General features: G+C 47.7%; 1 protein-coding gene across 15 annotated transcripts; it reads right to left on the bottom strand.

The window, feature by feature from the left end:
• Window positions 1-307: 307 nt before the first annotated feature.
• B3GNT2 (UDP-GlcNAc:betaGal beta-1,3-N-acetylglucosaminyltransferase 2) lies at window positions 308-24,845 on the bottom strand. Of its 15 annotated transcripts, none has more exons than XM_068128369.2 (5): window positions 24,594-24,783; window positions 18,806-18,933; window positions 15,083-15,216; window positions 13,233-13,345; window positions 308-3,717 (listed from the first exon to the last, which is right to left on the bottom strand). In XM_068128369.2, the coding sequence occupies exon 5, from the start codon at window positions 3,712-3,714 to the stop codon at window positions 2,518-2,520; it is 1,197 nt and encodes a 398-aa protein (XP_067984470.1). In that variant the 5' UTR covers window positions 3,715-3,717; window positions 13,233-13,345; window positions 15,083-15,216; window positions 18,806-18,933; window positions 24,594-24,783; the 3' UTR covers window positions 308-2,517. The 15 variants fall into 15 exon arrangements, with proteins under 15 accessions (XP_067984470.1, XP_078640944.1, XP_067984471.1 ...); XM_078784818.1 differs by having other exon boundaries at window positions 18,853-18,933; window positions 24,594-24,776; XM_068128370.2 differs by having other exon boundaries at window positions 15,136-15,216; window positions 18,800-18,933; window positions 24,594-24,775.
• Window positions 24,846-26,832: the final 1,987 nt, after the last annotated feature.

The raw sequence follows: 26,832 nt of genomic DNA, 5'->3' as shown, positions 1-26,832 counted from the left end.
TTCTGGTTTCTTCAAACAAATCGCGATTTTAGTCCACGATGTTCTTACCTCATACCAACGCACGTCCGAGTGTATGCGCATGCGCTATTCAAAAAGGCACCCCAACAACAAGAACAACAACGCGGTCCTCTCATAGAGCTGCTCGTCGCAGCTAAAAGTTAACAGTTGCGGGTAGCTCATGGCAAGCCAATGAGAGAAGTTTAAAGGTTTACAATCACCCTGCGTTTGGGTAATAATTCCACGTTAAGCACATGCAACACAACTTGGTTGGACATTAACAGCAGCACAAAACCCTCTTTGAAAGTGGTGAAATGTGGCAACATTTATTGTAATATTCAAGGGAAGTCCATGATATCAAACTGTTTAAATGCATTGATGTGAAAGTAAGATTTGGTTTTGCGTCCAAACTATTTTGAACATACCAAGCAAACATTCAAAACGTTTGTGGTGAAACAAACAAATCACAACCACTGTGTGGTTCACACAGGATACACTTTAATACTTGATCGTGCAAAATAAGAAAACAATTCACTGACAAACTATAACTGGAAATTCCGCAACCGCATGATAAACCTGCATCCCTGTCGTTCCAAAGCCAAATTTGGTTTGTGTTTCTTTTGTTCTGTTTTTTGTTTTGGTTACATTTAGTGAAAAGGAAAAATTGAAGGAAAAGGCTTTTAAAAGCAAAGCAGTTCACACATCGATACGATTTAGTCACTCAGCGAAGCCATTATTCATACGGACCACGAAGGTGGACGAAGTTGCCTCTCGGTCTGACTGGTAGAATATTCAAATGTGGAGACGTTAAATGAAGAATAAAAATAGAACCTGATCTTAGAGGGGAGCAAACGATGCTCGTGCCAGAAGGCTCGAGGTGCACGACGTGTTCGGACAAAATTATTATTTATTTATTTGTCAAACAAAACAGCTAATGCTGACTGAAATCTACCCTTCACATATTCAATGAAAAGATGAGCACTTTTACATATCCTAAGGAATAATCAGACTTTTCGACATCCTCACAATGAAAAGGCACAATTAGCATGAAAAAAAAATGCCGCAGGCCACCCTGAGGAATTTGGTCAAGGTGCCAAGTCGAGTATGCAAATTTAAGACGAATAATAATAAGAAGAAGAGGACGAAGAACAGAACGGGGAAGTCGAAGAAACACCGTTTGAGCACAAATAAATTTGGATTGACAGCAATACCTATTTGAGTTAGAAGTGGGCACTTCTGATTATTCCTTACATTTTCGACATTGGGATGAATACGGATTTGAATAACAACAACAACAACAACAACAAATATTGGACGTCATGCCAGGTATTTTAAAAAAAACAAAAAAATAAAAATAAAAACAACAAAAACAAAACACATTTCAAAGTTTTCAATATATATATTTCACCATTTGCACACAAGATGAGCGTTTGAGAGATAAATACCACACATGCATTCATGAATCATTCATGAGAAGACAGCCATGTACTAAAAACCAAAAGATAAAAAAAAACAAGAACTGAAGCTTCCTAATGCTCCTCACCCCTCTCACCCCTCTCACCATTCCCCGTCCTCCCACGCCCCACCCTTTTCCATAGTAACCAAAAGTTCACCTGAGGAAAAATCGCAACTTTCGTCATGATTATTCTGAGCGAGACATCTACTTGACCCAACGGGGATGGAAATCTATATCCGACACGGACCCCCAATTTGACCATGCAGCATCACGTTTGAATAGAGGCTGGCAATACCGGGTCGGGAATGAAAGCGAGACAATCTTGTGCATGCACACGCACTCAAGATGCTGAATTTGGCAATCTTAACCGCAAAAGCACTTTCTGGCACACCTTCCACGATTCCACGCAACACTTGGCACATGCAGACAGCGTCGCCATTGCTATTACCCCCTCGTGGAGAACAAGGCACGCTCTGCGGGGCGTTTAAGGCGACGGACGATCCTGACCTCGGTGACCGCTGTGCAAAACAGGTTGCGCAATGCACAAGACGGACGGATGGCACGAATCGATTCGACCGGTCGTCGGTAATGCGGCATTCAAACATAAGCAAATGGGCAAACGGCAGCGAAAGAGCCTCGTAGTGATGGGCGGAAATGCTCGAAGGTTTACCCGAAATCTGACAGAAAGGACACGACACATTCAGATCGTTGAGACAGGTGATGCAAAAACCAAATAAATACATTGCTGCCAAAAAAAATACAAACTATAAACATAATTTACTTCAAAATCTTAAATATTGAATGGTGCATTAAAATACATACAAACCGAGCAAAAGCGCAAGTCGTGAACTGGGTGTCTTGTCGCGTCTGCATCGAGGTCAGTCACAAGGCCGTGTGAACGTTCTCGCCGAGCGCGACTACCGCCTGCTCGGACAGCATCGAATCCACGGACAAGATTTGGCCATTACACATAGTGTCAGATTCTGGGAAAATGTCCGTCAAGCGGGGGATGGATCGCCCAATTCCAGGCCATCGTACTCTCTGGGATAGCCAGGATCGTTACCTCAGCATTTGAGCATGGGATTCTGCAGTGCACGCCAAAGGCCGATCACCTCGCCCGGTTGTCGGCTATGAACAAGGATTATGTTGCGATAAGCACACACTTTCCTACGATCCTTTTCTTTGATATCAAACGTCCTGAATCCACTATGCTTGGTCGGAGACAGGCCTAAATGTGCCAAACACATCCCCATGAACACATCGTCGATGGGAAAGAGGAAAACGTGACGTGCGGCTTGACGTATACGTTGTGCCAATGCACCCGAATATATGTATCCCCCACCGCCTGCATATGGTGGGTACCCCCCATCAAAGACCGCCGGTGGTATGTAGTACTTGACGCGTGTATCACGTACAGGCCCCGCTTTCAGAATAACATCGCCGATGAACAAGTTTTGTGCTTGTGAAGCCGTTAGGTTAGCCAGGTAGGCAAGAGCAAGGTTTGTGTTCACAAACACATCATCATCACCTTTGAAGAGGAAGCGCACATGAGGGCAATGTGACTCCAGCCAATCCAGAAATAGCAATTCCTTAAGGGTCAGGTTGAAAAAGGTGTCACGAAAGTCCCATTGAAGCAGGTCACCATGGCGATGGCTTTCCAGCTCCAACAATTCCTGTAGGTCAGGTTGATGGTCTTCAGGTTTTGTACGGCCGAGCAGAAAGACCAATCGAACGGAGTGGTTTCTTTGCACTCCTTCCTGCCCCCAGGATTCCCTGATGGCTTGCCGCCGGTCAAAATGACCCATGGAGGATTTGATGGCAAACAGGAGAAAAGGCCCGTCGGGTTCAGTGGAGCACTTTCCAGGTGCATCGAGTACCTGCGGGAAGTGACGACAATTCTGGTAGAGCACGAAGTCTCGGAAGTGGGATGGGAGCTTGTGGAATTCTGTTATCTCAGTCTCAGCACGCACGTTGATTTGACAAGCCGCGACGTCAGGTGCCGTGTAGTTTCCACCAAGGAAGCTGTGGTTGGCAAAGACCGGGTTGTAAAACCGATCAAGGCGCCACTGCTCTCGATTCCAATAAGCGGTCGGCATGGAGCTGGTCAACCAGAACGGTTTCTTGGGAACAACAGGGACACGTTGATTGTGCCGAGAGAAGGCAGACGTGGAGCGTGATATCTGCACAGTAAGGAATGCAATGCCATTTCCCAAAACCATGCAGCAAATCCACAGCAGCAGTTTCCGTCTCATTAAGCTCATCGCCTGAAGGTGGAACAAAGGGAAAAACAAGGTAGTTTCAAAACTTTTGCTTAAAATCGATTGATTCTGCCTGGTCTCTACACCATACTACGTAAACAGCCATATGGTATTTCAATAAAACGAATAAACTGTCCTTTTGAACATTACACTGGAATTGAAACATTGCTCCCATTAATCTGTAATCATTTCCCTCTGTAATCAATGACAATCGAGTACAAAGAAATTGGAAACGGAACCGTTTCACTTCCACCAATAAGTCGAGATTCCGGCAATTCAGTAAATCAGCAATATGGAATGTGATTAAGGTGTTTTAGGGAATGCGAGATTGAATATTTACTGCAACAACTGGAATCGGTCACATTGTACTTTGCGGGAGGGAATTGTACTTTGTAGATCGTGTCGGTGCGGTGATACAACTTTTGGGATTGACCCGTAAAATTGGCCGACGAGCCATAAAGAGGAGTCTCGGACCTCAACTTACCATTTCCTACTTAACCCGAGTTGATCCCTTGCTGTATTGATGCAAGCAATTCCAAGGTTGCACAATCATTCAACCTCTCCCATGCCCGTTTCATCTATTGGTGACTCATCGGTGACAGTGCACAATAAATCACGAGGTCAAAGTTAACAGTGATACGTTCTGCACACACATTTCGCCAACTTGTTCCAAATACACATAAATGACCAGTCAGCCTCTGGAGAACCATATGAACCTTATTCTTCGAAATGAGCACTCTTATGTCGGACAAATTCCTCACCACTCAATATCTACAATCGGGTAACGATACTCCTTTTCATTATGGAGACTTATGAACAATGTGCTCACTATTTCTCAAGCAAAACTGTCATGAACCCCTATCATTGGCATCATAACTGTCATCCGCTTCAGGCTAATCACATTTCTCAGACGGAATTCAAGTTTGGATGCTGCCCTGGGATTCTCAGGTGGGAAAAGTTGTTTCTTGACACTTCTAAACCACTCAGAATACAAAGGGGTTGTCTGCAACACAACAATCGAGTATATGCCTCTCCAGCTTGGGTTGGAACTCCAATGAACTACCGGCTACTCAAAGAGGCCGTGGCAAATCAATGGAATCTCTCACACGGAAGCTCAGGAGCAGGGCACCTTTCTTCACACCAAATATTATGTACCCCAACCCATCACACACTCTCAATTTTTCCTCCTCTTGGCCAACGTTTTTTGACTCTGGCTTTCACACCCAAGGTAGAAAAAAGTTCTGTCCGACTTCGATTCTTCTTTGGAAACGGGCCCAGAAGGCATTAATGCCCACATTCTCAGATCAGGATTTGTTTATCTCACTTCTCAAAACTGCTCTCTTCAGCCTGCCTCCCATATGCCTGAAAATCAGCAAAAATCACTCCCATTCTTCAAAACGATGGAAACAGATCTGAAGAACTACAGACCAGGGAGACAACTTCCAATTACAAGAAGGGTCATGGAATCCATCATTGCTGCTGACAGCAATTCTTTGTTTTTAAACAGCTTGATATCTGACCATCAATTTAGATTTTATCCGGTTCAAGTCTCTGGACATGTTGCTACTCCTCTATCAGCAATAGATGGGGGCCCTAAATCTCAATAAAGAGGTTAAGATTATCTCCTTGGACATATCTCAGGCATTCGACGCAGTTTTAGCTCTTGCAGGAGCCTAGACACTGTTTACAAAAACATATATATATATATAAATAAAATAAGTCTGGCATCTTGGCAGACTGTAGCTGCATCTCCTCTCGCCAGACCACAGCTGAATCTCCTCTCGCCAGACCGTAGCTGAATCTCCTCTCACGAGACCGTAGCTGAATGTCCTCTCACCAGACCATAGCTGCATCTCGTCTTGTCAGACCGTAGCTGCATCTCATCTTGCCAGACTGTATCTGTGTCACTCCCTGCTGTACTACAATTGATTAGATGCTTGTCTGATAAATGAAGCGTGTTCTTCAATCCTGGAAAATCTCACCATTTCACCCTGTCACATCAGAAGGATCATCTAACTAACCCACCTATACATTCCCATGGTCAGCCACGAGAAAAGGTTGGCGTTTGAACTTCTAGACTTCACCATCAGCCATGACCTGTCATGGACCAACGACACGAAGGTGGCCTCCAAAGCCAGCCGGAGACTGGGCATCTTCTGTTCATCAAAGTCTTTCCATGGAAAATAAGATGTACTCACCATCTATAAGGCCTTTGTCCTTAGCTCAATGAAATACTGTTCTCCCCTATGGGCTGACACCCCAGAATCACATCTGTCTCTCCTAGATTCTATGGAACATAAGGCTCACATTATTGTAATCTCCCAAGACAAGGCCAAATAACAAGCAAGGTCTGTTGCTTTCACATCACAGGCAGGTCTATAGTCTGTTTTGTGATAGCCTCTTCTCCAATATTGCTCCCTCTGCTCTCTGTCCTCCGACCCAAGCAACTCCAGGATGCAGGCATTCTTCAAGCAACTCCTTTCTGGTTAAACTTCCAAAATCCAGGCTGACTGCACATCTCAACTACTTTGTGCCTCATATCTCCCATCTATGGAACCACCTTCCAGAGGCCATTCTTTTCCACTCTTCCCTCCAAGGCTTCAAAAATAGGCAATGCACCGCCACCTCGTATAGGCAATAGGCAATGCACCCCCATCCTGACCTACGATCTTTATTACCACCATTAACCCAACACTCTTACTTGCTTGTTTCACCGTTTCTTCCTTTTCTCACCCTCTTCCTTTCCTGTTCGTTTATTCCCTTCCTTGTTTTACCCTTGCCCGAGGAGAGGGTATTGCATTCGAGTCCGTTTGTTTATTCGTCTGCACAGAGTAAATGTGATTTTCTCTGCAACCGTTGGTCCGATTGAAAGGAAATTTTCACCATCGGTGCAACTCCACCTGTATAATTTTTAAATGATAATTATGACGTCATAGGTCACGTGGTATGGCGCCATCTTGGAAAAACCGAAACTTTGCACCTCTATATCTGCGAAAGAGCTGTATAGAAAAATAATTGAGACATGGCTCATTGTAAAGAACTCTCCATGTGGAATAAAATATGTTCATGATGTCATAGGTGCCTCCAGTATGACGTCATAATTCGACAAGTACAAAACTTCATCCGGTCAAGATGAAATTTCTTGCGCATCATCTAGGGATAAATTGGTGGAGAAAAAAAAAAATGATGTCATCGGTCACATAGTTCGGCGCCATATTTGTTTTAACACAAAAGCCTTCAAAACCACTGAAAAGACATCCTCGCGAGGGTCTGCAATCTGTGATTGCTCTTTCTAGTTGTGCTCTATTTTTGCCCTGCTTCAATTTTAATAAAATGGATAATCAAGGATATTAATACTTCAATTTTAATAAAATGATTGTTAAGATTGTTTAAAATAATCCATAAGTTTAGCGCTACTGAAGCCGTCTCATATACATCATTTTTCTGGACTTGTTAACCCTCCTTCCAAATTTCCAGTTTACTCTCCTGAGAGTTGCCTTCTGTATCCATCTTGTCCATGGTATCCAGGTTTAAAGTTCTTCTGTATAAGTTTAAATGCGTATTAAAAAAAACAAACAAAAAAAAAACCCACCGTTTAGAGGCCATTTTTCCCCGCAAAGCGGGGGTTGGCCTTTTCGGGGACCGTGGTTGTTGTTGTTTTTTGGTCCCCTTTTTGAAGCAATGTTTTACGGCCGGATGCCCTTCCTGCCGCCAACCCTGTTTGTCGCCTTTTTACGATAAACAGGGAATTACCAGTGTACTGGTACTCAATTTGCCGATCTCGGAAGGATGACAGGCTGAGTCAACCCCCCTGGCGTTAATTCAGCGATCGACCGGGATTCGAACCCAGGATCCTTGGATCCTAAGCTGGCACCTTAGCCGCTAGCCCAACACCAGGGACCAACACCGTATACATAAAATTAATCAAGTTTTACCACCATTTTATCCAGCGTCTATTACACCACCTATGTAACAGTACATTATATATATGTATATATATATATATATATGTATATATATATATATATATATATATATATATATATATATATATGTATATATATACAGTATATATATATATATATATATATATATATATATATATATATATATATATATATATATATATATATATATATACACACAGACTTGGCATTTAATATGGAATATTTTTTTTGTGGGGGTGAATACTTTTCAAGATGTCTTCGAACCAAAAATTCATTGGAATTATGTTGAAATTATTCTAGATTTTGTTAATGTGACCTTTAAAAGAAACAACAACCACATTTGACATTTCAAAACAAATAAATTGATCCATGAAAGTGATGTAAACTGATATCGAACTCAATTCATGGACAGTACTGTGTTAAACTTCTCTACGTTTTCCAGAAGTATCTCTTTATTTTGCACATTAGCCAAAAATTTTTTAAACAAAAACAAAAGTTAAATTACGACTGGGATTACGGACAGTAAAATTACAGTTCAGTACTGATGCTCTCGGTCACGGTATCTCCTGCGAGCTGCTTCTCCGTCAACCACACAAACAACAACTTCTCCATCTCTTCATGGACAGAGGTCCGGAGCTTTGAAATAATCTTAACGCCCTTGGCTGGCGTTATAGCCTTTATCGACTCCTGCTTCAAAATCGTACATATCGTAGAAGTACTACGATCGTACTGCCTCGCCAAGTCGACAACACGCACACCTCGCTCATGTTTTTCGACGATTACGTGTTTTATATCCAAGCTCGCTCGCTCGTAACTCAGATCTCGGCTCGCATCACAAAGCAAAAAATCGACCAAGCGACGGCTCGTATCTCGGAAAACTCGTAAGTTGGTGCACTCGTAAGTCAAGGTTTCACTGTATATATATATATATATATATATATATATATATATATATATATATATATATAGATATCATCTCACTGCTCTCTGCACATGCGCGATCAGGCCAAATTCAGAGCCAAAGTATGGTAAAACGAGAAACTGGTCTTCCTATTCACGTTCCGATTAGTGTTCAAAATACAGGATTGGATTTAAATAAATTGTTCCTCGATCATAAACCGACAAGGCGGACAGACATGAACCAAAGCAAGCCCAAATAAATCTCAGATGTTTCGCACAACAAGCTCACTGTTCATATTCCAGTGCAAGGAAGGCGGTCAAGACTCTCAAACTTTATCCCTACAAAATTAATGCAGTGCATCAGTTACTGGAACCAGATAGAGGATGGCAAGAAAATGTTTTGGATGTTATGTTTTTACAGACTAAGCATGATTTCACCTTTCTGGGCCTGTAAATTCACAAAACACTCGTTTATGGCCAAGTGAATAACCTTATGCAATCCATGAAAGGACATTGTATTCCGCGAAATTGTTGTTTCGTGTGCTGCAAGTTGGCAAAGAATTACTGGCCAAATTTTCTCAGAAACAGCAAACTCAGAACGTTACATCAACATAATCCACGTGTTTCTTGGGCATCTTACAGAAGACAAATTCGACCGAGGATGGTTTCAGCAAGATGGTGCCACGAGTCACACTTCGCGAGACAGCATCAATGAACCAAGCGACTCTTTGGTGACCGTGTAGTGACCATGTCATTATGGCCGCCTCAATCCCCAGATATGACGTCGCTAGATTTCTTTTTGTGGGGATATTTGAAGGATACAGTCGTGGCCAAAAATATAGGCACCCTTGCACTTTTTTCAAATAATGCACCATTTCTTCCAGAACATTGCTGAAAATAAAAAATCTTTTGGTATTGTTACGTGGTCCTCCCGGTGACTACCTGGTCTCGGTGACCCCCGGACCGTGAGAGGAACTCCGCCAGAAAGATCTAGTATTTATGCGCTTTTGTACCGCAATCCATATGAATTCCAATCAATAAGAAACCCCACACCAAGGATCCGGAATAATCAATGATATATTCCCCGAGCAATCAACAACCAATAGTACAAAGATGTAAACTCATCTATAATAACTCTAAGATGGCCATCTTATACATTCCTCACGTGAGCCCCACTCCCGACTCCCTCCATGGTCAATGTCTCTCTCAATGTCTCCGTACTCCTGTAGTTCGATCTCCGCACGTGGGCGGTTGAACGGACCCTTCCCGACGTGCTTTCACCGGGCACGTCCCGTACCGGGAACAACGGCTGCAGCGCACACCTCCTGGCCAAGCAAAGCAGGTAAAGCAAAGCAGGCAAAGCAACACACGGCTTGCCCAGCGCGCGCGGCCCAAGGTGCGACCCGTACGTGGCCTTGTAGACGGTGAGGCGAACTGTGCCGGCTGCTTGGTTCCGTGCACGAACCCTCGGTGACTTGACGTGTCAAAGGGTAGTTACACGTCCCGGTAACTCCTCTCGCCAGACGGGCTTTTAAACGCCGATTCTGTTACGTTGCTCAATAGCGATACCGCTCGCGTCCGAGCTCGGCGAGGAAGAAGAAGAATCGTCGCTTCTCCAGGACCTCGTGTCTTTTCTTCTTCCGTTTCCGGTCTCCTTTTTCTCAGAAGGGCTCCTGACCCTTTAATCACCACAACCTTTAATCGACTACACATTGATAAGCAAAGACCTGAATAGTAATTCACATACATTCACATAAATATGTAACAGTATCCACATGTTTTTTTGGGTTTGCAGTGGTACAAAACACAAAAATCTGAAAAAATTCCCAAATCTTAGCCTATTCCACACAGAAATCCCAAAATGGTCCGGACAATATTATTGGCACCTTTTAGAAGTTGTTAGAAATAATTAGATTTCAAGCAAGTGATTGTGATTCTCCTTTACTTTGGAATTTAACTCACCTGTGGTGAGTAGCAGGTGCCTGCAATATAAAAATCATTCATTCAACTAGTTTGAATCAAGAATAGGAGTCATTCTGCTGTTTTGTGTCACTGTGTGCACCGCAATGAGCATGGAAAAAATAAAGAAAACCAGAGAAATGTCTGAGGTGGTCAGACAAGATTGTAGCCAAGCATGGACAATCTCAAGGCTACAAGTCCATCTCCAGAGACCTTGATGTTCCTGTGTCCACCATACGCAATGTTATCAGGAAGTCTAAGGCCCGTGGCACTGTAGCCAACCTCCCTGGACATGGCCGTAAGAGAAAACTTGATTGAAGATTGCATCGAAGGATTGTTTGAATCAACTGCCAAACAGATTCAAGTTGCCTTTCAGACACAAAGTATGACAGTTTCAACTCGCACCATCCGTCACCAACTCAATGAAAGGGTGTTTTATGGTAGGAGACCCAGGAGGACCGCACTGCTGAGACAGAGACATAAGAAAGCCCAACCAGAGTTTGCAAAAACACACCTGAACAAGTGAAAATCCTTCTGGGAGAATGTCCTGTTGACAGTTGACCAAATTAGATATTTTTGGGAAAGCACATCATCTCTATGTTTACAGAAAACAAAATGAAGCCTTCAAAGAAAAGAACACCTTCCATACAGTCAAACACGGAGGAGGTTCAGTGATGTTTGGGGTTGCTGTGCTTCCTCTGGCACTGGGTGCCTTGAATGTGTGCATGGTATCATGAAATTAGGAGATTACCAAGGCATTTTGGAGCACAATGTTGAACCCAGTGTCAGAAAGCTGGGTCTCCGTCGAAGGTCATGGGTCTTGCAGCAGGACAATGACCCCAAACACGTCAAAAAGCACCCAGGAATGGTTCAAAACAAAATGCTGAATGAACTGTTCTGAAGTGGCCAGCAATGAGTCCAGATCTAAATCCAATTGAACACCAGTAGGGAGATCTGAAAACAGCAGTTGGGAGAAGGCAACCTTCAAATCTGGGAGAACTGGAGCAGTTTGCACAAGAAGAGTGGGTCAAACTGCCAGTAGAGAGGTGTAGGAAGCTCATTCATGGCTATAGGAAGCGCTTGACTGCAGTTATTTTGTCCAAAGGCTGTGCTACCAAATATTAAGTGTCGGGTGTCAATAATTTTGTCAATGCCATTTCTTTTTATTTTCTTATTTAAAAGATATATTAAGGTCTGAATAAAAAGCAAAGGTTCTGTAATATTAACAGTGAATTAAAGACTTGTGGAGACCAAATACTTTCGTCAATTTCAACTTATTTTTACAGAAAATTGTGAGTTATTTGAAAAAAGTGCAAGGGTGCCAATATATTTGGCCACGACTGTATAATGTAAGCTACAAATCCACGCACTCGGTGAATTAAAAGCAATAAATCAGTGACACAATCGGCAATATTCCCCAAGAATACCGCGAAGAATGAATTTTGCCTGCAACATGGTGGTGGACACTTTCAGCACTTCATTTCAGGTAATCAATTGTGTGGATCACGTCACGTCTTTCTGTAACATTAGGCTACATTTACGCAAAATATTAGGTTCCAAACTTGTATAGTTTTTAGTGTATGGGAATTATTTGGAGTTTTAGAATAAAATAAAATAAAAATCACCCTGTACCATGAGGTGGTTGTGCGTCAGACTGCATTGACGTAAACAAATGGATCACATCTAAATCGACTGCAAGGTAACGTCAGAAGTTACATCAAGACGAATCGCTATTTTACTCAACAAATCAAAAGTGCAATTCGTGAAATCCCCCAATGAAATGGAAGGAAGGATAATGGCCAGTAATGGATCTGCTTATTTTCGTAACGTCCACCAACCACTGGGAAATTATGTCACCAGACAGGGCACTAAGTGCATCATTAATCTAAATAATTCACCAATCACTTGAATGAATGAATGAATGATCGTTTTTTTTTTTAAGGCCATTTTTCCCCGCTAGAGCGGGGGTTAGCCTTGCGGGCCCCATGACAATCATGGTTCCCTGTTTAAGGCAATATTTTTATGGCCGGATGCCCTTCCTGAGGCCAACCCTTGGTCACGCTCTTACGATGCGCAGGGATACGGTGCACCTATTCTAAATCGGGGTACACACCGTGATCATTCATCCCAGCAAGCAGGTACTCAATTTGCCGACCTCGGAAGGATGACAGGCTGAGTCAAACCCCCTGGTGTTAATTCAGCGATCGACCGGGATTCGAACCCAGGATCCTAGGATCCCAAGCCGGCACCCTAACCGCTAGGCCAACACCAGGCTAATTCACCAATCACTTGCAGGATGAAAACAAAAGGGACATCACATGGTTTACAAACATCAAATTTGTACCGGTAATTAAAATATATTCATTAAACCACCGTTTAGAGGCCATTTTTCCCCGCAAAGCGGGGGTTGGCCTTTTCGGGGACCGTGGTAGTTGTTGTTTTTTGGTCCCCTTTTTGAAGCAATGTTTTACGGCCGGATGCCCTTCCTGACGCCAACCCTTTTTGCCGCCTTCAACGACAAACAGGGAATTACCAGTGAACTGGTACTCAATTAGCCGACCTCGGAAGGATGACAGGCTGAGTCAACAGTATTCATTGAGGTACAAAAAACAAAAAACCCAAAAGGTGTGTTCAGTGCAATGTTGCAGACATCACTGGTAGAAAAAATGACCGTTTATAAAGCAAGTGAAATGCTTCCACATTTCTTTTACACACCTTTATTTCACTTCATCTGAACTTCACTTCGGATGAAGAACTTCAGAAGTTGTGAATGGATACACCGGAATTAGGCGGTGTATAGATACTGGCCAAGCTATACAATCGCTTCGCTGGAGGATAGAGAGAGTGGGGGGAGGGAGAGAAAGAGAAAGAGAGTGAGGGTCACAAGTCGCAAGTTGGCGTTTGCAGTTTTGCCACTTGTGCCAATACACAAAACTTCCTTATTTTTTGGGGGGGGGGTGTTTTTGGGGTTTTTTTTTTTTTGCATCACAAACCTTCCTGTGCGTTCCCTGAATCCACTGTCGTTGGTTTCATTGAAATCCGTCAAGATTCATTCTCAGGTTATAGCACGACAAACGAATATGGCTCCTTTTACAATGTAGATTTCATATTAAAACAAGTGACAAAATATTTGTCATCAACCATGCCCATTACCCAAACAACGTTTGCAATATCCAATCATAAGATGCTGTGCCCAGGGAGATTGAGGAGAGTGAGGTATCGAGGGAGATTGAGGTGTGGGCAAGATGACAACCCTTTCCTGGACTTGTTTGTGAGGAAATATAAATGAGAGAAAAAGAGACAACGAGACAGCAGGCGGGGTGGGTGGGAGACACCGGGATGGGGTGGGTGGGAGACACCGGGATGTGGTGGGTGGGAGACACCGGGATGGGGTGGGTGAGAGACACCGGGATGTGGTGGGTGGGAGACACCGGGATGGGGTGGGTGGGAGACACCGGGATGGGGTGGGTGAGAGACACCGGGATGTGGTGGGTGGGAGACACCGGGATGGGGTGGGTGAGAGACACCGGGATGTGGTGGGTGGGAGACACCGGGATGGGGTGGGTGGGAGACACCGGGATGGGGTGGGTGAGAGACACCGGGATGTGGTGGGTGGGAGACACCGGGATGGGGTGGGTGGGAGACACCGGGATGGGGTGGGTGGGAGACACCGGGATGGGGTGGGTGGGAGACACCGGGATGGGGTGGGTGGGAGACACCGGGATGGAGTGGGTGGGAGACACCGGGATGGAGTGGGTGGGAGACACCGGGATGGGGGTGGGTGGGGGGGGGTGGGTGGGAGAAACCGGGATGGGGTGGGTGGGTTGGGTGGGAGACAACGGGGCGAGGTGTGATGGAGACAACGGGACGGGGTGTGATGGAGACAACGGGGCGGGGTGTGATGGAGACAACGGGGCGGGGTGTGATGGAGACAACGGGGCGGGGTGTGATGAACACAACGGGGCGGGGTGTGATGGAGACAACGGGGCGAGGTGTGATGGAGACAACGGGGCGAGGTGTGATGGAGACAACGGGGCGAGGTGTGATGGAGACAACGGGGCGAGGTGTAATGGAGACAACGGGGTGAGTTGTGATGGAGACAATGGGGTGGGGTGTGATGGAGACAATGGGGCGGGGTGTGATGGAGACAACGGGGTGGGGTGTGATGGAGACAATGGGGTGGGGTGTGATGGAGACAATGGGGTGGGGTGTGATGGAGACAACGGGGTGGGGTGTGATGGAGACAATGGGGCGGGGTGTGATGGAGACAATGGGGCGAGGTGCGATGGAGACAATGGGGTGGGGTGTGATGGAGACAATGGGGCGAGGTGCGATGGAGACAATGGGGCGAGGTGTGATGGAGACATCGGCGTGGGAGAAAAATATGGCAAGAAAGTTTGCGATGAATTACTGAAGACATCAAAAAACAAAAATGTCGTATGACAGAAAAGTTTGGTTCAATTCACCAAATGTTGACATTAAATGAGCACCAATAGAAATAAGGGTCTACAAGTACTGGATATCCAACATTAAAACACACAAGGTTCAGGATGGTCGAACTATACCGGCACCTTGTTGGTCCCTCGACAGTTGGACAATGCCGTGAAAGCGTCGTTACCTGGGTAACAAGGGCAAGGCCATGAACACCTGCGTCTCCTCGTGCTTAAATCACGAAAAATGAACCAAAAGAAGCGAAAACCTACGGTAAGGAAAACAAGACGGGGAAGAACATTTCCTCAGTGGTTTCACAATTACTGAGAAAGGAAAACGATCTATTGATAAGGAACCATCACGTTCAGGTCGAAAGCACGAGAGACATACGTATAGGTGTACGCGCACGCGCACACACACACACACACACACACACACACACACACACACACACACACACACACACACACACACACACACACACACACACACACACACACACACACACACACACACACACACACACACACACACACACACACACACGGCTGGGTGTGGTTTTAGATCGAGCAAACATCGTCTTTCCTAAAAGAGATCATATTGGGGTCCACACATATTGGGTATTAAAATTCCCACGAACACCCTACCCTCTACTCGCGCACCCTACCTTTATATTAAACTCCCCTCATCCAGCTTCACCTCCCCACACTCCATTTATCCTTTCCATCAACACCTCATCCAGCCATACTCATACCCAAGACTTGGTGCCCACTTACGGAGCGGTACCCCCACCCCCACCCCCCTCTTCCACGGGAACCAAGTGCTGATCATTCATCCGTGAGAGATCAAGCTCCAAGATTATTGGGATCTGTTGGAGAAAGGACGAGGTGCAGACGATTGTGGGATGAGCTGAAAGAACAGTCGTCTCAGACCCAACGAAAGGAAAAACAATTCCTGGTGAACAATCCCCACTGAGCTCTTCTTCCCGTCGATCCTCCTGTTACCGTCGTCATCTGGCCGGACGGGCAACGAGGCCGCGACAGCATCTTTTACACAGGTAATGGCCGGTAATTGGTTCGTTTGATTTCTGTAACGTCCACCAATCACTGGGAAACTGTGTCACGAGACAGGGCACTAAGTGCATCAATAATCCAAACAATTCGGCGATCACTTACAGGATGAAAACAAAAGGGACATCACGTGGCTTACACACATCAAATGGGTACCGGTAATTACGTTTATTTGTCGAGGTTAAAAACAACAACCCCAAAAGGTGTGTCCAGTGCAATGTTGCAGACATCACAGGTAGAAAGAATGACCGTTTATAAAGCAGGTGACATGTTTGCACATTTTTTTCCAACCACAATTACTCACCATTCATTTCACAGTGAAAAGAAAAGGATTAATTATTTAGTCATTACTTTCGAGTTCTGTTTTGAAGTCTCGTTTCAATATCACGAAAAAGGGAAAACTACTTCACATCAAACGTGCCCAAGTTACGTTGTCCATTTCGACGTCCAAACATAAGACAACGCGCGCAGGAAGAGAATAACGAGGGAGAACGAGGGGCAGGCAAAATGACGACCCATCCCGAGACTTGTTTGCAAGGAAAGATAAATAGAAGAAAGAGAGACAAGGAGACGACAACGGGGCGGGGTGCGATGGAGACAATGGGGCGGGGTGCGATGGAGACAATGGGGCGGGGTGCGATGGAGACAACGGGGTGGGGTGCGATGGAGACAACGGGGCGGGGTGCGATGGAGACAACGGGGTGGGGTGCGATGGAGACAATGGGGCGGGGTGCGATGGAGACAACGGGGTGGGGTGCGATGGAGACAACGGGGCGGGGTGCGATGGAGACAACGGGGCGGGGTGCGATGGAGACAATGGGGCGGGGTGCGATGGAGACAATGGAGCGGGGTGCGATGGAGACAATGGAGCGGGGTGCGATGGAGACAATGGAGCGGGGTGCGATGGAGACAACGGGGCGGGGTGCGATGGAGACAACGGGGCGGGGTGCGATGGAGACAACGGGGCGGGGTGCGATGGAGACAACGGGGCGGGGTGCGATGGAGACAACGGGGCGGGGTGCGATGGAGACAACGGGGCGGGTGCGATGGAGACAACGGGGCGGGGTGCGATGGAGACAATGGAGCGGGGTGCGATGGAGACAACAAGGCGGCGTGTGGGGGAGACAACGGGGCGGGGTGTGGGGGAGACAACGGGGCGGGGTGCGATGGAGACAACGGGGCGGGGTGCGATGGAGACAACGGGGCGGGGTGCGATGGAGACAACGGGGCGGGGTGCGATGGAGACAACGGGGCGGGGTGCGATGGAGACAACGGGGCGGGGTGCGATGGAGACAATGGAGCGGGGTGCGATGGAGACAACGGGGCGGGGTGCGATGGAGACAACGGGGCGGGGTGCGATGGAGACAATGGAGCGGGGTGCGATGGAGACAACGGGGCGGGGTGCAATGGAGACAACGGGGCGGGGTGCGATGGAGACAACGGGGCGGGGTGCGATGGAGACAATGGAGCGGGGTGCGATGGAGACAACGGGGCGGGGTGCGATGGAGACAACGGGGCGGAGTGCGATGGAGACAATGGAGCGGGGTGCGATGGAGACAACGGGAAGGGGTGCGATGGAGACAACGGGGCGGGGTGCGATGGAGACAACGGGGCGGGGTGCGATGGAGACAATGGAGCGGGGTGCGATGGAGACAACGGGGCGGGGTGCGATGGAGACAACGGGGCGGGGTGCGATGGAGACAATGGAGCGGGGTGCGATGGAGACAACGGGGCGGGGTGCGATGGAGACAACGGGGCGGGGTGCGATGGAGACAACGGGGCGGGGTGCGATGGAGACAACGGGGCGGGGTGCGATGGAGACAATGGAGCGGGGTGCGATGGAGACAACAAGGCGGCGTGTGGGGGAGACAACGGGGCGGGGTGTGGGGGAGACAACGGGGCAGGGTGCGATGGAGACAACGGGGCGGGGTGCGATGGAGACAACGGGGCGGGGTGCGATGGAGACAACGGGGCGGGGTGCGATGGAGACAATGGAGCGGGGTGCGATGGAGACAACAAGGCGGCGTGTGGGGGAGACAACGGGGCGGGGTGTGGGGGAGACAACGGGGCGGGGTGCGATGGAGACAACGGGGCGGCGTGTGGGGGAGACAGCGGGGCGGCGTGTGGGGGAGACAACGGGGCGGGTGCGATGGAGACAACGGGGCGGGGTGCAATGGAGACAATGGAGCGGGGTGCGATGGAGACAATGGGGCGGGGTGCGATGGAGACAATGGAGCGGGGTGCGATGGAGACAATGGGGCGGGGTGCGATGGAGACAATGGAGCGGGGTGCGATGGAGACAATGGAGCGGGGTGCGATGGAGACAACAGGGCGGCGTGTGGGGGAGACAACGGGGCGGCGTGTGGGGGAGACAACGGGGCGGGGTGCGATGGAGACAACGGGGCGGGGTGCGATGGAGAGATCGGCGCGGGAGAAAAATATGGCAAGAAAGTTTGCCATGAATTACTGAAGACATCAAAAAACAAAGATTTTAGTTACAAACAAAAAAGGTACTTAAACATGGACCCTTCACATTGGCATTGACAATACAACAACAGAAACACCTCAGACCCATTCAATGCGACCAGCAAACCAAACAAAAGAAAGTACAAGTGAATGAAAGAACGTAATTATATGTCGTATGACAGAAAAGTTTGGTTCAATTCACCGGATGTTATCAGCACCAATAGAAAAATGAGCACCAATAGAAATAAGGGTCTACAAGTACCGGGTATCCAACATTAAAACACACAAACAAGGTTCAGGATGGTCGAACTATACCGGCACCTTGTTGATCCTTCGGCAGTTAGACAATGCCGTGAAAGCGTCGTTACCTGGGTAACAAGGGCAAGGCCATGAACACCTGCGTCTCCTCGTGCTCAAATCACGAAAAATGAACCAAAAGAAGCGAAAACCTACGGTAAGGAAAACAAGACGGGGAAGAACATTTCCTCAGTGGTTTCACAATTACTGAGAAAGGAAAACGATCTATTGATAAGGAACCATCACGTTCAAGTCGAAAGCACGAGAGACATACGTACACACACACACGAACACATGCACACACACACGAACACATGCACAACCTCACACACACACGAACACAACCACACACACACACACACACACACACACACACACACACACACACACACACACACACACACACACACACACACACACACACACACACACACACACACACACACACACACACACACACACACAACTTCACATACACAAACACAACTTCACACACACACCCATACACATACACAACCTCACACACACACACCCATACACATACACAACCTCACACACACACACACATACACAACCACACACACACACACACACAAAACCTCACACACACACACACAAACACATACACAACCTCACACACACAAACACATACACAACCTCACACACACAAACACATACACAACCTCACACACACACACAAACACAAACACATACACATACACAACCTCACACACACACAAACACATACACATACACAACCTCACACACACAAACACATACACATACACACACAAACACAAACACATACACAACCTCACACACACAAACACATACACACAAACACATACACATACACAACCTCACACACAACACACACGGCAGGGTGTGGTTTTAGATCTAGCAAACATGGTCTTTCCTGAAAGATCTTATTGGGATATTAAAATTTCCATGAACCGCAAACCCAAATGCATCTTACCCTCTGCGCACACATCCTCATCCAGTTACATTCCTCTTGACACCTCATCCAGCCATATTCCTCTTGACACCTCACCCAACCACATTCTTCTCCATCGACACCTCATCCAGCCACATTCTTCTCCATCGACACCTCATCCAGCCACATTCTTCTCCATCGATACCTCACCCAGCCACATTCTTCTCCATCGACACCTCATCCAGCCACATTCTTCTCCATTGACACCTCACCCAGCCACATTCCCCTCTATTGACACCTCATCCAGCCACATTCTTCTCCATTGACATCTCATCCAGCCACATTCCCCTCTATTGACACCTCATCCAGCCACATTCTTCTTCATTGTCACCTCACCCAGCCAGATTCCTCTTGACACCTCATCCAGCCACATTCTTCTCCATCGACACCTCACCCAGCCACATTCTTCTCCATCGACACCTCATCCAGCCACATTCTTCTCCATCGACACCTCACCCAGCCACATTCTTCTCCATCGACACCTCACCCAGCCACATTCTTCTCCATCGACACCTCACCCAGCCACATTCCTCTCTATTGTCACCTCATCCAGCCACATTCCCCTCTATTGACACCTCATCCAGCCACATTCTTCTCCATTGACATCTCACCCAGCCACATTCCCCTCTATTGTCACCTCATCCAGCCACATCCCCCTCTATTGTCACCTCATCCAGCCACATTCTTCTCCATTGACATCTCACCCAGCCACATTCCCCTCTATTGACACCTCATCCAGCCACATCCCCCTCTATTGACATCTCATCCAGCCACATCCCACTCTATCGACATCTCACCCAGCCACATCCCCCTCTATCGACACCTCATCCAGCCACATCCCCCTCTATCGACACCTCTTCCAGCCACATCCCCCTCTATCGACACCTCATCCAACCACATCCCCCTCTATCGACACCTCATCCAACCACATCCCCCTCTATCGACACCTCATCCAACCACATCCCCCTCTGTCGACACCTCATCCAACCACATCCCCCTCTGTCGACACCTCATCCAACCACATCCCCCTCTGTCGACACCTCATCCAACCACATCCCCCTCTATTGACACCTCATCCAACCACATCCCCCTCTATTGACACCTCATCCAGCCACATCCCCCTCTATCGACATATCATCCAGCCACATCCCCCTCTATCGACATATCATCCAGCCACATCCCCCTCTATCGACACCTCATCCAGCCACATCCCCCTCTATTGACACCTCATCCAGTCACATTCTTCTCCATTGACATCTCACCCAGCCACATTCCCCTCTATTGACACCTCATCCAGCCACATTCCGATTTTATTGACACCTCATCCAGCCACATCCCTCTCTATTGACATCTCATCCAGCCACATCCACCTCTATTGACACCTCATCCAGCCACATCCCCCTCTATTGACATCTCATCCAGCCACATCCCCCTCTATTGACATCTCATCCAGCCACATCCCCCTCTATTGACATCTCATCCAGCCACATCCCCCTCTATTGACATCTCATCCAGCCACATCCCCCTCTATTGACATCTCATCCAGCCACATCCCCCTCTATTGACATCTCATCCAGCCACATCCCCTCTATTGACACCTCATCCAGCCACATCCCCCTCTATTGACAGCTCACCCATCCACATCCCCCTCTATTGACACCTCATCCAGCCACATCCCCCTCTATTGACATCTCACCCACCCACATTCTTCTCCATTGACATCTCATCCAGCCACATCCCCCTCTATTGACATCTCACCCACCCACATCCCCCTCTATTGATATCTCACCCACCCACATCCTCCTCTATTGACAGCTCACCCATCCACATCCCCCTCTATTGACACCTCATCCAGCCACATCCCCCTCTATTGACACCTCATCCAGCCACATCCCCCTCTATTGACATCTCACCCATCCACATTCTTCTCCATTGACACCTCATCCAGCCACATCCCCCTCTATTGACATCTCACCCATCCACATTCTTCTCCATTGACACCTCATCCAGCCACATCCCCCTCTATTGACATCTCACCCAGCCACATTCCCCTCTATTGTCACCTCATCCAGCCACATCCCCCTCTATTGACATCTCATCCAGCCACATCCCCTCTATTGACACCTCATCCAGCCACATCCCCCTCTATTGACAGCTCACCCATCCACATCCCCCTCTATTGACACCTCATCCAGCCACATCCCCCTCTATTGACACCTCATCCAGCCACATCCCCCTCTATTGACAGCTCATCCAGCCACATCCCCCTCTATTGACATCTCACCCACCCACATTCTTCTCCAGTCACCTCATCCAGCCACATCCCCCTCTATTGACACCTCATCCAGCCACATCCCCCTCTATTGACATCTCACCCAGCCACATTCCCCTCTATTGTCACCTCATCCAGCCACATCCCCCTCTATTGACACCTCATCCAGCCACATCCCCCTCTATTGACATCTCATCCAGCCACATCCCCCTCTATTGACATCTCATCCAGCCACATCCCCCTCTATTGACACCTCATCCAGCCACATCCCCCTCTATTGACATCTCATCCAGCCACATCCCCTCTATTGACACCTCATCCAGCCACATCCCCTCTATTGACACCTCATCCAGCCACATCCCCCTCTATTGACAGCTCACCCATCCACATCCCCCTCTATTGACACCTCATCCAGCCACATCCCCCTCTATTGACACCTCATCCAGCCACATCCCCCTCTATTGACATCTCACCCACCCACATCCCCCTCTATTGACATCTCATCCAGCCACATCCCCCTCTATTGACATCTCATCCAGCCACATCCCCCTCTATTGACACCTCATCCAGCCACATCCCCCTCTATTGACATCTCATCCAGCCACATCCCCTCTATTGACACCTCATCCAGCCACATCCCCCTCTATTGACACCTCATCCAGCCACATCCCCCTCTATTGACATCTCACCCACCCACATCCCCCTCTATTGACACCTCATCCAGCCACATCCCCCTCTATTGACACCTCATCCAGCCACATCCCCCTCTATTGACATCTCACCCACCCACATCCCCCTCTATTGACACCTCATCCAGCCACATCCCCCTCTATTGACAGCTCACCCATCCACATCCTCCTCTATTGACACCTCATCCAGCCACATCCCCCTCTATTGACATCTCACCCACCCACATTCTTCTCCATTGACACCTCATCCAGCCACATCCCCCTCTATTGACACCTCATCCAGCCACATCCCCCTCTATTGACATCTCACCCAGCCACATCCCCCTCTATTGACATCTCACCCACCCACATTCTTCTCCATTGACACCTCATCCAGCCAAATCCCCCTCTATTGACATCTCATCCAGCCACATCCCCCTCCATTGACATCTCACCCACCCACATTCTTCTCCATCGACACCTCATCCAGCCACATCCCCCTCTATTGACAGCTCACCCATCCACATCCCCCTCTATTGACACCTCATCCAGCCACAACCCCCTCTATTGACATCTCACCCACCCACATCCCCCCTATTGACATCTCACCCACCCACATCCCCCTCTATTGACAGCTCACCCACCCACATCCCCCTCTATTGACAGCTCACCCAGCCACATTCTCCTCTATTGACATCTCACCCATCCACATCCCCCTCTATTGACAGCTCACCCAACCACATCCCCCTCTATTGACACCTCATCCAGCCACATCCCCCTCTATTGACAGCTCACCCAGCCACATCCCCCTCTATTGACACCTCATCCAGCCACATTCTCCTCTATTGACATCTCACCCAGCCACATCCCCCTCTATTGACACTTCATCCAGCCACATCCCCCTCTATTGACAGCTCACCCAGCCACATCCCCCTCTATTGACACCTCATCCAGCCACATCCCCCTCTATTGACACCTCATCCAGCCACATCCCCCTCTATCGACACCTCATCTAGCCACATTCCGCTCTATTGACATTTCACCCATCCACATCCCCTCTATTGACACCTCATCCAGCCACATCCCCCTCTATTGACACCTCATCCATCCACATCCCCCTCTATTGACACCTCATCCATCCACATCCCCCTCTATTGACATCTCACCCAGCCACATCCCCCTCTATTGACATCTCACCCAGCCACATCCCCCTCTATTGACACCTCATCCAGCCACATTCTCCTCTATTGACATCTCACCCATCCACATCCCCCTCTATTGACAGCTCACCCAGCCACATCCCCCTCTATTGACACCTCATCCAGCCACATCCCCCTCTATTGACATCTCACCCAGCCACATCCCCCTCTATTGACACCTCATCCAGCCACATCCCCCTCTATTGACACCTCATCCATCCACATTCCCCTCATGTAACCACATTCTTCTCCATTGACATGTCATGGTCATGCAGCCTCACACGTCCCCATTCCTTAAATACATCTCATTCCGTTTCTATTCCTTCTAACACCTCACCCAGTCAAACTCTCCCCACCATTCATTTTACCAATACACACCACACACTCACTCCTCCCGATTCCTTTCATCAATACACCTCATCCAGCACCTCCACCTCCCCTCCCTATGAGTATGAGTTAGTGCCCTCTTACTCTTAGTCTTATTGAGCGTTATCCCCAGACCCACAGGATCCAAGTGTTGATCACTCATTCGTGAGAGATCGAACACCGAGACTATTGGGACTTCTCGGAGAATGGACGAGGTGCAGATTACTGTGGGATGAGCTGAAAGAACAGTTGTCTCAGGCCCGCCGAACGGAAAAACAATTCCAGGCGATCAATCCCCTCCCCATCCCCTTACCTTCGCCGTTATGTGCCCGTCGTGCGGGACCAGACGGGTCGACGAGGCCGCGACATCATCTTTTATGAAGAGATTTGATCAAATGGGCTCTGGACATAGCGAACGATGACTGTATCTCTGAAGTAACCGGATTTGCAGCCTCAACGCTCAAACCAAACCCCTCCCTCCCGGCTCCCTTCCTCAGTTCCTCACAACACCCACCGGCGGTCCGGCGATCTAAATCATTCATCTTTTAATAACCCGTTTCTGCATGTTGGCTCAGAATTTACCAGGTTTGTTTTATCGAAATGCGACGCAACGAAAATCAGTGACGAAACATCATTACGTTACACTTCAGGTTTCATTTGTGAGTTTCCAAGCGCGGTTTTGGAGAGCGCCATCCGAGCTTACGCTAACGGCGTATATACACCCTCCAGAGAAACGGTGCATTTTTTATTATAAACGGGAAAACGCACCTGTCAACATCCAATTACCATTCGGAACCCAGGTGATGTGAGTGGCTCTGAAGGAATAATAAATAACAAATTAAATTCATAACACATTTGTGTTCGCTCACACACGGTATTTGTAACATCAACACCACCAACAACAGAACACGTGTTGCGTATATCACGCTGAAGAAATTTCAAACTGATCAGACGAAGCATTGTCCCTGTGGAATTATGACGTCATCGTAACAATTATTCCCCATGCGGAGTTCTTTCCAATGAGCCGTTTCAATTTTTTCCATGCAGCGGTTTTGGAGATAGAGGTGCAACGTTTTTCCCAGATGTCGCCCGTACCACGTGACATGTGACGTCATACTTATTTTAATATTCTACAGGAGGAGGCGCTCCGATGGTGAAAATTTCATGTCCATCAGACGAACAGTTGCAGAGAAAAGAAATCATACTGATCAGACGAAGCTTTACACTTGTCGAATTATGACGTCATAACGAAGGCACCAACATCATTAACATATCTTTTGATACTGAGCCATTTCAAAAAAAATTCCATGGAGTGGTTTCAGAGATAGAGAAGTGCAAAGTTTTTCCAATACGGCGTCTGCACCACGTGCCATATGACGTCATAATTATGAATAAAATTTCCTGCAGGCAGAAACGCTCCTATGGTAAAATTTCGTGTCAATTGGTCCAACGGTTGCGGAGAAAATGAATGTTTACGCACTCGAATGCCTCACCGTGCTTTTGACTTTACGAGCGCAGGTTAATTACAATTCTTCCCGCAAAAAGACGTTTGTATTTCGGAAAATGTATGTATTCATGATTTTTGGTTTCGAGCACCATATATCATCCAACAAGCACGATTCGGTCAGTTTGATTCTGTTTATCTCTTTATATTTTCTTTCTCGTAGAATGTCCTAATAATGTGTTGGAATTTTAATTGCATCGGTTGTTGTGGTTATTTATTTTCATTTTTTTTTTTTTTTCTTGTATACAGAATCGAGGCTCGTGTAAGAGCTAACACATTGAACATGAAAACATGCACAAACACATACAACATGCAATGAAGGGAGCGGGAGACAAGATGGGGAGGGAGAGGGAAGCATACAAGCACAACAACAGAAGAGAACAGGGACGTCGGTAGATTTGTGTAAGGGGGATGGGTGGGAAGGAGGGAGGGGTACACGGTATAAAGCAAATCAACACTACGAGGAATTTGAGGAAAGAAGTTGGGGATTGAAAGAGGCGGATTTGGGGTGTGTTAACTGGGGTAGAAAGATCAAGGTTTTGGATGGGGGAAGATAAGAGATGGTGGCGAACAGCTGTTTCAAAGACCTGGAGGGAGGAGTGGGATTGAAGAGAGTGAGGGAGTTTGTTCCAGAGGCGGGAGAAAAGAGGAATGAATGAGTGAAGGAAAGCAGAGAGTCTTGATTTTGGCAGTTTAACCATAAGAGGGTTACTGGCAGATCTTGTGCGTCCTGCAGGAATCTTTGTGGGACAGAGCTGAGGGAGCAAGGCCGGAGAGGAGTCGGCAGAAGACAAGACCACCGACCTGCCTGCCTGTGGTGAGAGAGAGAAAGACCCTCAGAATCAGCTTCATCGCGGGAGATTCCAATGATTCTGAATGCTTTGGTTTCAACAGTGTGAAGCCTAGCTAGGTGTGAGGCAGGAGCACCAGCCCAGAGGGGAGAGCAGTATTCCATTGAGCCGCCGATGAAAGCTTTGTATGCGGTGAGGAGCTCAGAAGTGCCAAGGAAGGACTTCGCACGACAGAGGATGCCCAGTCGGCGACTGGC

This window comes from Myxine glutinosa, chromosome 9, assembly GCF_964187855.1.
Source record: "Myxine glutinosa chromosome 9, kmMyxGlut1.1, whole genome shotgun sequence".
NCBI lineage: Eukaryota > Metazoa > Chordata > Myxini > Myxiniformes > Myxinidae > Myxine > Myxine glutinosa.
The sequence above is the reverse complement of the archived record's forward strand: the minus strand, read 5'-3'. Positions and strand labels throughout refer to the sequence as shown.

Excerpts from the sequence above, each read along its gene's own strand:
- B3GNT2 (XM_078784820.1), bottom strand. The coding sequence starts at position 3,714 with ATGAGCTTAATGAGACGGAAACTGCTGCTGTGGATTTGCTGCATGGTT.